Source organism: Pinus tabuliformis, chromosome Q, assembly GCF_031772625.1.
Source record: "Pinus tabuliformis cultivar Carrire ecotype Pingquan chromosome Q, CPIR1, whole genome shotgun sequence".
Classification (NCBI taxonomy): domain Eukaryota; kingdom Viridiplantae; phylum Streptophyta; class Pinopsida; order Pinales; family Pinaceae; genus Pinus; species Pinus tabuliformis.
In genome coordinates, this window is record NC_142296.1 from 440,038,674 (window position 1) to 440,057,201 (window position 18,528).

General features: G+C 37.7%; 1 protein-coding gene across 3 annotated transcripts in view; it reads right to left on the minus strand.

The window, feature by feature from the left end:
• Positions 1 to 18,528, minus strand: part of LOC149220105 (uncharacterized) — a 520,911-nt gene that overhangs the window by 372,070 nt on the left and 130,313 nt on the right. For 2 of the 3 annotated variants that reach the window (XM_089382728.1, XM_089382730.1), the window contains exon 4: positions 7,548 to 7,739. The exons of the other annotated variant lie outside the window; for it this stretch is intronic. In XM_089382728.1, the coding sequence (XP_089238854.1) occupies positions 7,548 to 7,739 (192 nt within the window). The remainder of the gene's footprint in view (positions 1 to 7,547; positions 7,740 to 18,528) is intronic. 3 annotated transcript variants of the gene reach the window in all.

Below are 18,528 nucleotides of genomic sequence, written 5' to 3' on the forward strand. Positions count from 1 at the left end.
TTGAATATTTTTCAAGAATGGTTTGATTCCTCTGAGAATTTCCCCTCACGCTTGAAAAGTTTGACCAAATAATTATTCATCTACAAAACTTCACCACAAATCATTAAATCGACATCAAATTAAATAAGTGAAGTGAAAAGAATTCCTAGAGATACATCTATTATCCACTAAAAGATTTCTTTTCCTAAATCAAATAATTAATTCTTATGCTAATATGAGATAGTTGCATATTAACATAACTTGAAACAAGCATGAAAGAAATAATGACATGACATGAGGAAATAAATAGAAGCATAACAACAAGTCAAGAATTTACCACACATGCAAGGAGAACACCATCATGCTTTACCCCAAAGACTGTTGTATTATATTGCAAGTAGTGAATACAATACCGCAGAGTCTCCTCAAGCACAATAGCCCGTATTACACGATACAATGTGAGAGTCCATGGCTCTATTATATAGAGAGTTGGGAACAAATCCCAATGAAGAATAACAATGACAAATGGCATTGGAGCCAATCCTAATGTAGAAGTGATTAAACAGGTGGCATGAGGTGACAATCCCAAAGAGAAATTGAATTTGTTGAATGGAGCTCCAATGCCAAGTGTAAAAATCAAATTTTGGCAAGCGGACATCATTTTCCTCTTCCCTTATGTGCCAAATTTGAATTTTATGATAGAATGACAAGTGTATATGGGTGGTAACCCATGTGAGGACAATTTCCCACAAAAATATCCACCAAATATTCTCTCAAATCCTCCCAAATGTGCATTAACTTCACAAATTCGAATTTCCAAGTAAACAACTTTCTCCTTTAATGCCAGAAATTCAATTTTATTTGAGCACGTCTTTTCCTTGATTTTAAGAGTCCATATCACCTTGGGACTTCATTTTAACTCCCCCATAATTTTCCACCTCATTTCCACAACATTTAGCATGTGTGGATATTTATTTTTCTCCATTTATTTAATTTCTGGCTTAATTAATTGTCAGATTTCCCACTAAACTTAGGAAAAGTGGGTTTTGAGGGTTCAAAACACATTTTTAACCCATCAAAGTGTGTCATAGTAGAAAGTTGAGGGTGAGAGGTGTAAATTTCATTACTCATACCCCATACAACTTCTCTAGACATCACTTATTACATTACAAGTACAATTTTATTAGCAATTTCCGCAGTGCAGAAAATCTAAAAAAATAAAAAATGACTACCTAGACCTAACCAAATTCCACGAAATTTTTTGTGTGATCTAGTATGGTAATATACATCGACTCTAGACACTAAGATGTGTTAAGGGCTCAACATTCAAACCGTCACCCCGGCTTTGGGGTAAAAAGTGAGTGAAAAAACCTAGAAAATTATCCGCCTCTGAAAAAGAAAGGATAATTAACCAAATAAAAAAACACTCCAAGGTGTACTCATTTGTTAATCGAGTCCCAACATCCTAGGCCTGTTACATACTCAAAACTCATCATTACTAGTATCACTTATTACAATGCATGGGTGTGGAATCTGGGTACAAGAAAGATGATGAGAAAATAGAACTAGAGTTAAAAGCCTCTGATGACTGATGATATCTAATGGTACAAGTGTCATCTGGATCATCCTTGGGCATTGAGTCTTCATATAATCATCAAGTGCCACTCCAATGGTCAACATTTGGCTCCATATGGGGATGCATGCTAGATATGAAGTGATAGTGTGCAAGAACCTGGAATCTGCATCCACCGACAAAAGACATATATCAGCAATATCCATTCAAAAATATCATCAAGTACATAAATGAAGCAATGGAAATTTATTCTAAAAGCATAAATGACAATTTATTCATGAAATAAAATGACGAGGGATAAGGTTAGAAATATGATACAGAAAGATGCCCCATAGCATCAGATGTCCTTAATGAAGTTCATGCTGAGAACCTGCTTACTTTCAGGCAAATCCATGGGCTGCTTTTCTGATGTGCCCTGTCCAATTTTGAATATTTGAGGACTTTGATCAATCCCAACACTGTGTTGTACATGGTCATCAGATTTACCAAATCCTTTCTGCTTTTTTCTTTTCTTCTTAATAGATTGTGATGTTGATGTTGAGGTGATCAAAGTAGACCTTTCTGTCTGATTTTGAAGATGATCTGATGGAAAATTCGAAGTATCCAAGACTTCTTTGACTTTCCTTTGTCCATTCTGCTTATGCTCTGACATGGGTGATGGATCAATCTCATAAGTATAAACCTGATTCTCCTCAATTTCCTTGCTATCCAAGTCTCCATCAATTAGCCATTTTTCAATGGAGTAAATGACCTCCTCATAATGAGATGAAGATTGCTTCAGTGGATCAGGAGGTTTATGATTTGTTTCTTTGTTCTTTTCCCATTCGTCATTTAACCTAAGTTGGAATTTTTGTACCTGTAATCTTTCCATTTCATCCAACTTATTCTGAAAAGTGACCTGATTAGCCTTCATAACACTTATTTCCTTGGCATGATTCGTTTCCATGGTGTTGATTAATTGCACTTGTTTTTCTTCCATGGCGAGCAACCTGTTTTGAATAGAGGTCATCTGATTAGAATGATTGACTTCCATGGACTTTATTGCTTGTGCATGATTTACCTCCATGGTCTTAACTTGGTTGAGTTGCATATCCTTAATCATTTGAGTAAAACCCTTTATGAGATCCTTATCATTCTCATTAGCTTTCGCTTTGATCTTCCTTTCATCTCCGTATTTTTCTTCAAAAGTGCCAAAGATTGATTCTAGAGAATCAAAACTGTTAGTAGGTAAGTCTATGAACCAATGCATAGCATCGCCATCTAATGAAAAGATGAAAAGCCTCATTTTAACGTCCTCATGGTTAATATCATGGCACCATTTTCTCACACAAAGGTGGAAATTCCTAAGGTGAGTTTCAGTATTGATGGCATTGTTACCTAGAAAACTAGGCAACTCTTCAATAGTCTCAATGACTTCATCTGGAATGAAATTCGGATAGCCTAAAATGTTATTAAAATCACAAGGGGCGAACAAATCATTCATGATGTCATGCTCACTTGACCCTGAAAGAGCACATGGATACCAGAGAGAGGTTCTTGTCCAAGATTAGCAAGAAATCTACAAGAAGCAAGCTTCAAGCAGAAATCCTTGCAGGAAATGAAATAAGTGGAGTCGTCACTTGAACAGGAATCTAACTCTAAAATCCAACATGCAAAAACCAAAAGTTAGTAAATTTCCCACGTACAAGAAGACTTGTCCCCGGCAACGGCGCCAAAAATGTTGACCCTGCCGCCTACACCTACCTACAAGTCAGTGAGAAAAGCATTCAACCCCACAAGGTGTGGTTGGTGGCAGGGAACTTAGAGAAGGAATTGTCACACTAATCCCGACTCTCTCCGTTTGAGCTATCTCCTAGGTTAGCTAAGGGGGGTGGTCCCTAATGAAAAGTTAATTTAAAAAAGATGTGAGTTTCTAGGAGAATTGTTAGAGTTAAATAGATTACCTCTTTAAAATTTAGAAGCAAAAAAATCATATGAGCAATAACCATCATAAGATAAGCATGAAATACATAAACAACCAATGCCTTCTAAATATTTGCTCTTAAAGAAATGAAATTGTATTTTGCTTAAAATGAAGTGAAATGTGTTCAAATGGAAAGCCAAAATAACCGTGAAAAGTGAAACACTAAATTGTTAGCACCAGATATTATAAATGCTTTCAAGATGAATAAGTCTAAAAATCAGAGCATGGAAACTATCTTGCTCAAATGGATACAAAAATAACTCAAATGTTAGATCAAGATGACAACAAAGTATGTTACAAAAATAATCTACAAGAGGCTAGGTCAAAGAGTATGAGCAAGCTCTCCTCTTTGACTAGCCATGACTTAGCTCTTTGAAATAACCAGATATTGATAAATGAAGTACAATACGTAAAAAATAAATTTTTCCAAGTTTGATATTTTGATGCAAGAAATAAAATCTTTAAGAAACTTGAAAGAATCACTACAAGACACAAATATCATATAGATGAGACTTTGGAATTCAAAACATATGAGTTCTCCTTGAATATTTTTCAAGAATGTGTTGATTCCTCTGAGAATTTCCCCTCACACTTGAAAAGCTTGACCAAATAATGATTCATCTACAAAACTTCACCACAAATCATTAAATTGACATGAAATTAAATAAGTGCAGTGGAAAGAATTCCTAGAGATACATCTATTATCCACTAGAAGATTTCTTTTCCTAAAGCAAATAATTAATTATTATGCTAATATGAGATAGCTACATACTAACATAACTTGAAACTAGCATGAAATAAATAATGACATGACATGAGGAAATAAATAGAAGCATAATAACAAGTCAAAAATTTACCACACATGCAAGGAGAAGAACCACCATCACGCTTTTACCCCAAAGACTGTTGTATTATATTGCAAATAGTGAATGCAATCCCGCAGAGTCTCTTCAAGCACAATAACTCGTATTACATGATACAATGTGAGAGCCCATGGCTGTATTATATAGAGATTTGGGAGTAAATCCCAATGAAGAATAACAATGACAAATGGCATTGGAGTCAATCCCGATGTAGAAGTGATTAAACAAGTGGCATGAGGTGACAATACCAAAGAGAAATTTGAATTTGTTGAATGGAGCTCCAATGCCAAGTGTAAAAATCGAATTCTGGCAAGTGGACATCATTTCCTTTTTTCCTTATGTGCCAAATTCGAATTTTATGATAGAATGACAAGGGTATATGGGTGGTAACCCATGTGGGGACAATTTCCCACAAAAATATCCACCAAATATTCTCTCAAATCCTCCCAAATATGCATTAACTTCACAAATTCGAATTTCCAAGTAAGCAGCTTTCTCTTTTAATGCTAGACATTCGATTTTATTTGAGCACATATCATTTCCTTGATTTTAGGAATCCACATCACCTTGGGACTTCACTTTAACTCCCCCATAATTTTCCACAACATTTAGCATGTGTGGATTTTTATTTTTCTCCATTTATTTAATTTATGGCTTAATTAATTGCCAGATTTCCCACTAAATTTAGGAAAAGTGGGTTTTGAGGGTTCAAAACACATTTTTAACCCATCAAAGTGTGTCATAGTAGAAAGTTGAGGGTAAGAGGTATAAATTTCATTACTCATAACCCATACAACTTCTCTAGACATCACTTATTACATTACAAATACAATTTTATTAGCAATTTCTGCAGTGCGAAAAATCTAAAAAATTAAAAAATAACTACCCAGACCTAACCAAATTCCACAAAATTTTTTGTGTGATCTAGTATGGTAATATACATCGACTCTAGACACTAATATATGTTAGGGGTTCAACCTTCAAAACGCCACCTTGGCTTTGGAGTAAAAAGTGAGTGAAAAAACCCAGAAAATTATCCGACTCTAAAAAATAAATGATGATTAACCAGATAAAAAAACACTCCAAGGTCTACTCATTTGTTGATCGAGTCCCAACATCTTAAGCCTGTTACATACTCAAAACTCATTGTTAGTATCACTTATTACAATTCCTCGCAGGGTGTGGAATCTGGGTACAAGAAAGATGATGAAAAAATAGAAGTAGAGTTAAAAAACTTTGTTGATTGATGATATCTAATGGTACAAGTGTCTTCTAGATCATGCTTGGGCATGGAGTCTTCATATAATCATCAGGTGTCACTCCAGTGGTCAACAGTCCCCAACATAGTCAAAAATGCAAGATTGTGAATCTTTCCTTAACAAAATTATTTTAGGAAGGAACATTACATACTTTCACACTGCTGGTTATAATCCTAAAAAATCAAACTCAATAGCAACATCATAAAATTCTTTGAGCATTAATTTTACACGTTTGGGGGATTCATTCCATTTCTTCAAGCAATTGATTAGCAATTTTCATTTTCAACACTCAAGTAAGGAATCAAGCCACTTAATAATGACATTTAAAACTCTGCCAACACTTTTATGTGGTTGATTTTTCTTGGTATACGCATTGCTGATAATAATGCAGGTCATTTCTTCAAGGAACTTAATTTGTACTTGCAACATTTTTATGTGTCGAAGATTCATTGATGCCAATGCTATCTCTAAGCACCTTTTAATAATCCTGGAATATATCATCAGTGAAATTCGGCATTCTATAACTAATTTACAGTTCTTGGATACTCCCTTATTTCATGCTCTTAAGTCATTTCAACATCCTTTTCACGGTTACCTGGTTTGATCTCTAAATCTTACGTTCCTGGAAGCAATATTGTGGCATCTAATACTCATTTGCAAGTGCACATAATGGTTCAACATACACAGATGAACTAAAAACACATGAAAGAATTTTTTCATTTGTGTGTTTCACAGATTGCCACTGATGGTTTAATTGCTACATGGGCATATCATTCTCCTTGGTGTAAATGCGACTCTATGGCGTGTTGTAAGGTTGAAATATCTCTCTAAGCAAGTCACACTTTGAGCATTCATTTTTTAATATCATAAGATAATTTTGCATACTTCAAAACACTTAATATCATTTATTGCAAATCAACTTGTTTGGTTAAGTCATCAATCTAAGCTAGTGTTTCACTGCAACAATATAACGAATTAGCTAGGCTGACTTTTGGGACACCCCCTTAGGCTAGGAACATTTTCTCATTAGTCTGAAGTGAAAGGCAAGGCCACTAAGGTGATAGTGGATGGCTTGCCTAGTAGTTGCCTCTAGGCTCTCCCGTTGAAGTTAGAACTTTTCCTTTAGTGAGACTTTGAGCGGTAAAATTTACAAATAAATCAAAGATATAAATTCCATAGCATTTTTAAAAAATTAACTTGCCTTTTAATTTTCTTGAACTTGCATCTCATTTTTTTTCTTTGTTACAAGAACGTTTTCTCTCCCACAAGGACCTTCCTCACGAAATTTCTTATGCACATCCAAACTCCTTGGTGACTAACTTTGATCTCCTTCAGTCTCCACAGTCCACATTCAGTCTTTCAAACAAATTGTCTTTGATGTCACAACTTCCGGACCTTTTTATCTGATACCATGTTGATTTATGTGGGTGCACATACAATAACATCGACACATATATATGGCGGGAAAAATAAATATCTCAATATACTAGTACTGCAGCAAATACATCATCAGAGTTAGGGAAAAAAAAACAAATTTAGAGAAAGATAGCCAAAACACAATGAACACTAAGAATATATGGCATTCTGACTATGGCATTCAGTCTGATATGATAGCTCTTCTGGCCTCGGTTGGAAGAGGGAGCATTAAATTGTATATTATGTCTTTTTGTAATGTTGATAATATAAGACTCAGCTTTCTTGAAAAAGGAAAAGATAAAATGATTTCAGGAAAGACTTTCACATCGCCACCATTCATAGATTGGACACGGAATCTACTAAAAGAGCTAGATTATTGAACAAATACTATTTTACTATTTAAATTGAATTCACTATAAATGGACGATAGCTCAAAGCTGGCATTGACATTTTCCTAAATCGCCCAAGTATAATGGAGCTTTGCAAGTAACTACCTGAATCAGAGGTACTCGCATCAGAGAAAAGAACAAGAACAAGACCAGCAATACAAATAACTCCACCAGCAAACTGCCAACAGGTATATTTTGTCTTGATAAAGAAAAAAGTGAGAATCATAACCCATGGGATGGTCCAGCAGTCCAACAATGTTACACTAGTAATTGATGTGTACTGATATGCCTTCACAACTGCCATACACAATTATACAAAAAGATAAATATTCTTTAAAGCACATAATAAGTTGAGATTAATTCGTCAACACAATATTATGAAGTACAAATTTCAGTGGGAAGGAAAGTTCCTTTCCATGGTTTTCCAATTTTCTTGTAACTTCTTAGAGATAGGAATAACGAACTAAGGAATTTAGATTCCATTAGAAAACATAACAATTGAAACATATCCTGTCAATCCACCTGTGAATCAAATACCTGAAAATAATATGACTATGCTTCTTAAAAAACAATATGTAATTGCAATGACCTGGAACCAGGAACTAATGTACAAATGAAATTGGGAAAATTTATTATGTTCAAAAAAAAATATTGAAACAGTGTCAAGAAACAAAATGTGCACATCATACAAATAATATGACAAGTATCTTTGACACGACTTAGAGATAAAAGATATTTCTGTCAGCCTTATGCAACATATACCTTGCTTGAGGCTAGCCCATCCCAGCCAACTTGCACATACTGAAAAAGATGGCATCTTTTATCTACGACTATCCAGATTGCATAACATTGCCTGCTGAGGATCACTGATTTCTCTGTTTTTTTTAAATTTAGACTATCACCAACATATTCTGTCCTCAGCCACTTTAGGCCAGATTCCAGAGTGAAAACTCACAGCAATTAGGTTCTCTAAATTTAGAAATGTACCGAAACTCACCACTAAGGCAGAGTTCATGTTGTTTCCAGCATCACAACCAGAACAACTTCTTAGAGATTGTTCCCTAGCAATAAAAGAAATGTATCTTTTTCAAGTTGATGGTATTCCATTTTCTTTAATGTCTAACTAACGTTAATTTTTGTAGCTTGAACAGGTGTTCTAGTCTCAAATGGTGTCTATGAGACTAAGGAACTACTACCCACCAAAAGTGGAAGACCCCATCGGAGAAATTTTCTCCTAGATTTGTCTTCAGCCAGCGGCCAACAGCCCCTGACAGCCACCAATATAGCTGATATATTGTGCCATTTGATCTCCGCTCCCTGAGCTAGTCATATGTCCCCTCACCCATCTATCGAGAGCGTATGTTTGAAGGTGGGTCATCCAATCCTAAAGGTTTGTCTTTCATTGTGCGATCGGGTGTTTATGCATGTTTCTCCTTGGGTACTTTGGGTATCGATTATTGGGTGACTTGGAAGGAGGAAGGGTTTTGAAGTCTGCTCCTAGGGCTACCAAAACTACCCTAACTCTATGAAAAATCACAGCTCCCATCACTTTTCTTATGGTTTTCAAATCTGCCCATCTTGTCAACAATCTGACTGTTCCAGAAATGTTGAACCTAGGATTTTCACAGCCAGCCCTCTAAACATCTTTCCAACTTCACTGAAAGGCTGCTTCTTAGGGCTTTCAGATTTGCCCCAATACAGTCAATGCTTGATTGATCTAGGGCTCCAAATCTTCAAATCTCAGTTTTGCAATTTGTCTCTTAAATCACATTGACCTTATTGTTGTTCATAACCTTAAAAACTCTTCCCTACAGGCTAGCTCTTTTTCACTCATCCAAGCCATACCATACATTTGAAAAGGAACACTGGTTGCAGCCATTCTTAGGTTTGATCTCCCCACTCATATCTCTGCACTCACTTCTGAAGACTGCGACCCTAATTTCTAGATTACATGTCCTTTCTTTTAGGTTCTTAGTCTTCCTTTTGTGCACAAAACCTGGGGTTGATAAACACATCTAAGAGCTACTACTTTAGACAACTAATCTAGCTTGGAAGAAGCCCTAACTAGGGCATACAAACTCTAGTCTAAACCCTTTAGAACAAACCCTTCACACTTAGCAATAGCACCAAACACAAGCTTACCTCTCTGGAAAGTTGACACAGCTCCTAAAGCTCCACAGATTTGGTCACCTCATAGTCTGAATTTTGGCTTATACACAGTCCTAAACAGCTCCGATCTCTACCCTTATTTCAAACACAAAACATCCCTTCATTTACTGTGTTAAGACACTGACAGAAATCTACTTGTTACTTGAACTTGTTACCCACCACCTGTGGGTGATATCCATACAAGAATTTTTTCCTCCTAGATGGTCCTCAACCGGTAGCCAGTAGCCCCTTGCAGCCACCAGATAGCTCTGTTGTCGCTCAAATTGTACAGGCACCGCGACAACGACTCAAGTCGAGGGTTGTCACCCTGATCCCCAACCTCTCTGTTCTAGTTGTCTCCCAACAGCAGGCTATGGGGGGTAGACCCTGTGGAAATGAAATGATGAAGGACAAGTTGGAAACCAACGAGTCTAGGAGACACAGTTGAGTGGCCTAGCACTTGGTTAAATCTAGCAAGATTTTAAGGATTAGATTGAATTTATATATTTGAGACCAATTCCTTATGGAGTCAATACTCTTGCTTTATAAAATTGGGACCAAGTACCGGATGGACAACTGCTGCTTTGATGCTTTACTAACCTAAACGAAATGCAATTCCTAAGACCTACATGAAATGCAAAAATCTTGGTTAGTTTTAATTAAATGCTAATCTAAGTGTGACCTCCCCTTAACTATTTTGAAGCTAGGCTCCAAGGTAGGTTGTGGGAAGGAGGCCAACAAAAAGCAAGCAAGGGCTTGATTAATGATACCTTTTGTTAGGCTCCTATCACTTTATTCTTCTAGCATTGCAGAGACTATGGCTCTGACGACTGCAAGTTCACAATGTTAACTACCGAAGCGTTGCCTAGGCCCCTCAAGCTAGATGAGAAGGGTTGTCCTAGAAATCTATCAACCAAGCCTATGCTTGGAGGTAAGTTTTTAGATGCAAGACTAGCTTAAAATGATATGCAAGGTGAAATTAGTGAATGATTCTTAAGGTGAGATTATTAATGCTTTAAGTACTTTAATTATGGTTAATCTTGAGTTATATCGACAAGTACTTATTAACGATATTCAAGAGACGATCTCAACCATAAGAATAAATGCTAAAGGTGCCAACAAGAGATGTCCACAAAGAACAATGAGGATGAAACCTACTCAATTAATTTCTTAGAAAAATCACCAACCAATGAACCAAGACAATTGATAGAATGCTAGAGATAAATCTAATGCTCTTCCAATGGCTTACTTATCCAACTTTAAACAAGAATCATAAAACCATGAACAATTATAGCACTTAGATATTTAGCCAATGAGATAAATGCAAATATCCCTAACCAATATTAATCTCCAAGCTAAACCTTTGATGCCAAATGTTGATCCACAATATGCTTTAATTAAATGGTAAGGAAGAGAAATAGAGCACTTCAACAATTATTCAAGTAACGATATGACAATTATCCCAAAAAGTAATGCTGTTAAAATGTTCTAACACAAGATGCCAATGTTTGTGATTATCAATGATACTATCGATGCTCAATTAGATACCTCCAGATATGTCCCTTCAGACTCTGAATGCAAATGAAAGATTATCTTTAAAGTCTATTAGCAATAAGATAACAGAGTTACACTAAGGCTATTGTATCAGACATTCAACAAAATATCAATGTTAACAGCCTTGAGAGCAGATGAGAGCAATTAAAGTACTGTATTCAGAATTTCAAATGACACAAATGAGTGACCTTTAGAACAGCAGTAAGATAGCTATATTTCATTGAACTTTTTGTGATGCAATTTAGTGCCAAAATAGTCCCAAAGCCCTTGTTTCTTTGAATTTAGTGTGTTTGAAAGAGAGGAACAACAGTGAAGAAGACTTATGCAAACTGATGGATTTTAGACGTCTGAAACCCTTCTAACAGTCACTGAAACTTGCTATTTAATCCAAGCAAAAGATGTCCAGATATGCTTAAGTGTCTTGTCAATGCACAAGATGGTTTTCAAATTTATTTTAGGCTATTTATATGAGTTATTTGTCACTGCAATGAAATATTTACTTTGCTGTAAGTGAACAGTGAAATAGAGAGAGTTTATTAGAAAAACAAAACCTTGAGGCCCAAGGCCTAGAATGAGCTCAGAGACCTGTCCACCAATCCTTCAAGGCCAAAGGCACCTGTAACCACAACAACTTGTACAAAAGTTATTGAAATTGTTAGCTCAGAAATCGTATACTTGTTTAGTAACTTAGGAGAGGCAGAGATGAGGGTTTCAAGGTTGATTATGCCAAAGGAGAGGGCAGAGGCTTGATGGTTAAGCCAAGGAGGTGATGGCAGGCCTAAATGACGCCTATAGGGCCTGTGTTAAGGCTTGAAAGAGGCTGCGCTGAAGAAGCGAGGGCCCTTGAGGGCAACACAGGGGAAAGAAGGCCTTACGGCCAAGGAAAATAGGACAGAACAGGCAGCAGAAGGAAGGAGGGATAGGGAAGGAGCTGTGGTAGATGAGAAAGGAGAGGAGGAAGGTTTGGAGAGGATTAATGGAGGCTGGAGGAGGTTGCGGCAAGCCTGGCAGAGAAGGAGAAGGGCTGTCGCAGGAGAATAAGAGGCAGAAGAGGGCTTTGGAAGGGTATAGGAGGCAACGCAGGGCAGAACGGAACACGGCAGAGGTGAAAGGCCACAAAAGACCTGCAGTGAAGAAGAAATAAGGGCAGGGGAAAGGATAAACAAGGCTGTGATGAAGAAAAGAGATGAAGGATGGGTGCCGCAGGGAAAGAGAGGCTTGGGGAAGGCAGCAGATGGCTTGGGAGGAGAGAATGAAACTACAGCAAGGCTTGAAGCCTCAAAAATCACTGAAACCACTGTCAAATTCAGAGAAGAATTTACAGATCTCGAAATTCTTTTTCAAACAGTCACAAAATTTCCCTGAAGCTTGACGTTGAATTTGGGAGAATAATAGAGGGTGAATCTTGCCTTCCAAGGCCTTGAAATTCACCTACACAAATAATATTTTTAAAAGCTCAAATCCCAAATATATACAAAAAAGAAAAAATAGACCCAAAAACTCCAAAAACCCTAGCTGCAAACAAGGGTTAGAAGCTAAAATTATTTGCAAAATCTATTTTACAATATTCACAATAAATTTCAAGCTCTAATTAGCTGATCTATCTTTATTTGCACAATTAAATTGGAGATAAATTAGTAAAATAAGAGTTTTCTATTTTGAGCCATGATCAAGGTCTCTGCAAAACCAATCACTAGATAGATCTTGAAAATTTAACACAATGGGCTCTTATGTCTCTGGACTTGGGAGTTGGTTGGTCCAACAGAAGACTTCCCCTCATGCCCAAGATCTGAATCTTGATTAGATCTCTACACACTTAAGATTAACTTTTTAGCTTCAAAAGGGACCAGATACATGTAAAAACCCTCGTGATCTAGAGATGCCTGCTAGATCTATCAAGTTAAAACATTTTTCTAAAACCCAATACCTAATGCAAGGTACTTGTGCAAATAGATAATCCAATTGATGGCTAACGAAACGAAAAACTTATCAAATTTAATTCAATAAAGCATTTAGGCACATGATTCCGAAAAATATTACCAATAGACAGAAATGGAACACCACCATGAATAAACCCCAAAGTCTTCTTTATTAATTCCAGAGAAATATTATAGTAGTAGAGCTTGACTCAAAGCTTCCTCAAAAAATTTTGGTAACTTGAGAAGCAAATGAATTCTAATTTATAGATAAATCCTCCAAGTGGAATATAACAGCTAATTGGCTTGATCCCCATCGAAGTAATCTCGACCGTTGATAAATATTTGATCATATTTTAATCGTCACCGTCGAAAATCTTTATTTTTTGAGAAATTTTCTAAGTTCTCATTTAACCCATTTTTTATTAGCTAAAAAATAAGTATTTTGAGCTAATTTCCTCAAAAATTTGACTTTGACTTAACAACCAAGGCCCAAAGGTCCATTTTTTCTTGAAATTTCCAATATTCCCTTGGTGGGGGACTTCCAAAAATTAATTTCTTTAAAACCCACGAATTTTTCCACTTTGAGACTTTAACTTCTCTAGGATTTTAATTTTGACTCTAATTAATTAAATTTCTAGCTTAGGATTTTAACTTATTTTTGCCAGAAAATTTAAATAATTGACACTTGAGAGAATTAAAAATTTTTCCACCCTCTAATATTTTAGCCAAGGTGTCTAAATGTGAGGGACCATGCACCAAATATTTTTTATATCAAGATATTACAATTTCAACCCTCAAAGAGGGAACACCTGTTTTTTGCAGACCCTCAATTTATTACCCAATTCTGCGACTCAATATGATCTAGTAGACCAAGTGATTTGTAATAAAATAATTTAGTCAATTAGCTTAAATTATTCTTAAATCACTTTTACAAAAGACTCTACTAAAACACTAGGACTCACCTAAGACCTTAACGATAATTCCACCCTAGCTTTGGGATGAGGTTGGAGGGAGAACTCTGTCGATGATCTATGTTTAGAAACAAAGATTAATCAATGAGACGAAAAACCTCCTAGGATGACATTTGTCGCCAAAATAGTAGGCTTCCCTAGGTTGTCACATACATATATGGTCTTACTAGCATCATTTACATTAAAATTTTGTAGAAAGGGTTTACAACTCTGACAAACTGACGACAGATGATGATGAATCCAGGATGATCTGAATGCTTGAGCATGATGGAATTCCTTTACGAAAAAGTGTACAACTATAAGGTAGTTGACACGGAGTGGTCAACACACTAGATGTACCACCATCTTCGCCACTTGAGCCAGCCATTATGCTCCCTCGCCCATCTGTTATGATCGTATGTTTAAAGGTGGGCATTTCAACCCTAAAGGTATAGCCTTTCATTATGTAGTTGGGTATTTTGGCTTACTTATCATGGACACTTTTGGAAATGGATTAGAGGGGGGATTCGGAGGAAAGAATGGGCTTGGTTTGTACTCTTGTCTCCTCTCTCCAACTTGGTAGTTAACCTTGTATCCTAGTCCTGTGGGATCTCCTTTATTGGCTACTAGCTTTAGGACTAAGGAATGGCACTACATGGGAAATCCCGATTTTGGTTGTGTGGTTCCATTTCCCAACACCACATAAATCACTCCCCTCCGCTCATTATAACTCTTTTCACAATATTTCCCATCCAGGTCCACATTTTTCCATTGGGTCTGTTACCAGTCAAACTAGCAAGGGGTCCTAGAGCGACACTTGTTAGGTCAAAAGCAACAATGAAGCTAAAGCCCACTGTCACCATAGCTAAAGCTTCCTACTCTTTACGGACTTTCACCAATGGGAGGAGACCCGATATATAGAGAATCACTTATGAAGGATAGATCAACTAAGATGGACGTGAAGTGATCTTGGGGACCCTTTCCTAGGGGAGACTCAAGAATGGGACTTGCTTGCTTCTTAAGCAAGGTACAAAGCTTTCTAGGAAAAGGGGATGAGGATTTAAGGGCTAGGTTTAAGGAGTGTGAATTGTAAAGGAGCTTCCCAATCCCTAAAATCCTTATGGAACTTGGTTTCCAAATGGTTTTTGAAGAATTAATTTTGATGAGGTATGGGACCACACGAGACCAAGTGGACCTAGGCTAGGTCAAGAGGAGGGAATTTAGCAACCAATGATGAACTTGACCTAAACAAGGAGGAGAAGGGGATCAAAGAAATGATTTTCACTTAAAGGTGCAAAATGATCCCTATGAGGAACTAGCCTAGGGAAACTTAGGGCAAAAACCAATCTCGAGGCTAGGGCTTGGGATATCTCACAACCTCACCGTCGAAATTTCTTCAAATTTGGAGGGGGCCTAAGATACACATCAACGCAGTAGAGGCCAAGAGATCGAAGTTTTTCTATGGGTAGTTTGTTGGCAAAACAATGCCCTAGGAGCGCTAATGTGGCTAGACCTAGAATAAAGGAGAGATGAAGAAAAATGGTTCTTGAAGTGATCACCTTATGGTAGACCAGTGCCTAATGGGGAGATTGGAGTGAAGAAGAATATGAGAATGGACTTCGTTTCTAAGTCAACGAGGCTTCAAGATCAACTTCGCTTGTCATTAGGGCAAAGGAGAGTGACCTTGCAAGATGAGATGGCTTATCAAGATAAAATCAACCAAAGAATTATCCCTAGGAAAAATCGTTCAACCTACATGGCCGATACATAGAGAGATGTTATATAAAAACATAATTCCACAATTTCGCAGTAAATACATGCAGTGATTAGCCCTAGTATAGCGAAAATCCCATCACCAATGCAAGTGACAAAGTAAAAGAATGAATAGCATTAAATTTTGTACTTACATGTAAGAGAATATATCCAACCATCAACAAATTGCCAATCAAGAATCTCCAAGACAAGAAGAGATAATCCAAACATCAAAATGCATCCATGCTAAAAAATTTCATCCACCAAGAAGGGATAGCAAAAATCTCTAAAGAGATACAAATTCAAACCAAGTGATGATGAGAAATGAACTCTCGTTATTTGTATTTATACACTCCTAATGAGTTTGATTTAGCTACTTAGGCCTACATTAGCCCCTAAAATAAAAATAATGTGCAAATAACTAACCTTTGGTGACAAGCCCACCAAACTGCTCATAAACAAAATAACAAGCCGCTCAAGAGGTCAAATGATCAATAATACAAGTCGTTGGGCTCTATAAAAAGCTTGATGAAGTCCATAAGTGCCATAATGATGAATAGGATTGCCAAAAGTAATGGACAAGGGGTTCGCCCGTTGTTCTCCACATAATAAGTCTATGGTGCTCCCAATGGGTGTGAAGGCACACAAGTGACCTCACGGGTCTCCAATTAAGTCAAACATATATGTAGACCATTTGTAAGGGCTCAGATGATGGTCTAAGTGATGCCACATTAGCATACAAGTCTAGAGTCATTTGCCAAGTCCCTGGTACAACTGTGGGCTTGGTTGGGCAAAGGTGAACCAGGTGCATCTTCCTCGTCCAATAGGTGAATGTCGAGCAATCTTTGAACATCTCTGGGGATCCATGGAGCGTTTTCTACTGCTGTGGAGGCTCATGGCTCTCAATACACACCCTATATGTGCCAATGTAGGCAGGTTAGGACCCCGTATAGGGAGAACAAACCCAAAATAGAGACCACCTACAATCCTGCATAAGATTCAATGCATCCCCTAGCCTTTCAGTACAACAAGTCATCAAGAAAATCAAGTAAAAGAGCTTACAAACATGGACAACAGGTGGGCACTTCATAATGGCATGCCCTTCCATAGTGGGCTTTGGCATGTGTTAATGTCTCCAAGCTCCAAATGGGGTTAACCAAGTATCATATTAGGTGGATTCTACTACTAAAAGGGATAGTATGTCCAAGGTACATCTTTTAAAGGGTGGTGGCATGTGATAAAGAGATGAATGGAGTAGGGAGCTAATAAAAGGGAAGCCCACACTTTGGTATATAATGTATAGGAGGGAGAAATCGTGGTACATGAGGTGCCCCGGCCTTGATTTCCACCCTTGTTTATATGCCTTTTACGTTTTATGATTTTTCTTTAGTTGATTGCTTGGGGCTCAAGGGATAAGAGCATGGTGTGTGGAATATAGCAGTGGATACCCCCTTTAAGATAGGGCAGTTTATTTACCACCAGGGGTTGGGACAATCATGGGTTCCTGAAAGATAGAGGCTCATCTAGGGCCTGTAGGAACCAGGGTAATGGCCATGATGATGGGGTAGAGCTCATGTATTGGCTTTTGCCCACGTGCTAAATGTGTTTGTCTCGACCATCATTTGCATTTTGTGGTACATTTCCCAGTTGAATGTGGCCAATTATGCTTTTACTTTTCTTTTCAACTACAACCTCTGGGGCATCATTCCAAGCCCGACCCGAGGTGTGGGCAAGGGGAAGGGGAAGGCTAACTCTATGTGGACCCACTGGAGGAATGTGGACCCAGATGGGATAAATGATGAATGGGGTTATAATGAGTGGAAGGAGAGTAATATAAGTGGATGAGGGAGCAGGATCACATAACCAAAATCAGGGTTTCCATGTAGTACCATCCCTAAAGCCCAAGGGTCAGTAAAAGAGATCCCACGGGACTAGGGTCCAAGGTTAACATCCAAAAGAGGTCTAGGGGACAAAAACACAGACTTAGCCCACTCTTTCCGCCGAATCCCCCCATTAATCCATTCCTAGAAGTGTCCATTATAAGCAAACTACAACACTCAATTACCAAATAACAAGGCATACTGTTAGGTTTGGGAGGTCCACCTTCAAACATACAATCATAACAAACGGGTCAGGGACCACATGGCTGGCTCAGGTGGTGGAGAAATGGCACAACGAGCTAGTTGGTTGGTTGAAAGGGGTTGTTGGCTGCCGGTTGAAGACCATCTTGAAGAAAAAAATTCTCCTAGGGATATCACCCACAAAATGGTGGGTAACAGGGTCCAGAGCAAGTTAGCCTCCCCCTCGCCTTGTCCACACTTTGGGTCGGGCCTAGAATGATGCCCCAGAGGTTGATGTAGCTAAAAAGAAAACAAAAAACATAATTTGGCCACTCTCAACATCAAATGTACCATAAGATGCAAAAGATGTTCAGGACATACAAATTTAGCACGTGGGCAAAAGCCAACATGAGCTCTACCTTCTATCATTATGGCCATCATCGTGGTTCATAGGGCCCCTGTATGAGCAACCTGCATCACTAAGGAACCCATGATTGTTCCAACCCCTGGTGGGCGATGAACTGCCCAACCTTAATGGGGTATTCACTACTACATCACTCACATCATGCTCTCATCCCTTGGAGCCCCGAGCAGTGATATAAGAAAAATAAGGCAAAAGGCATATGAAAAAGGGCGGGAAAACAAAGGTCGAGGTAACTCATATACCACGATTGCTCCCTCCTACATTCATACACCCAAGTGT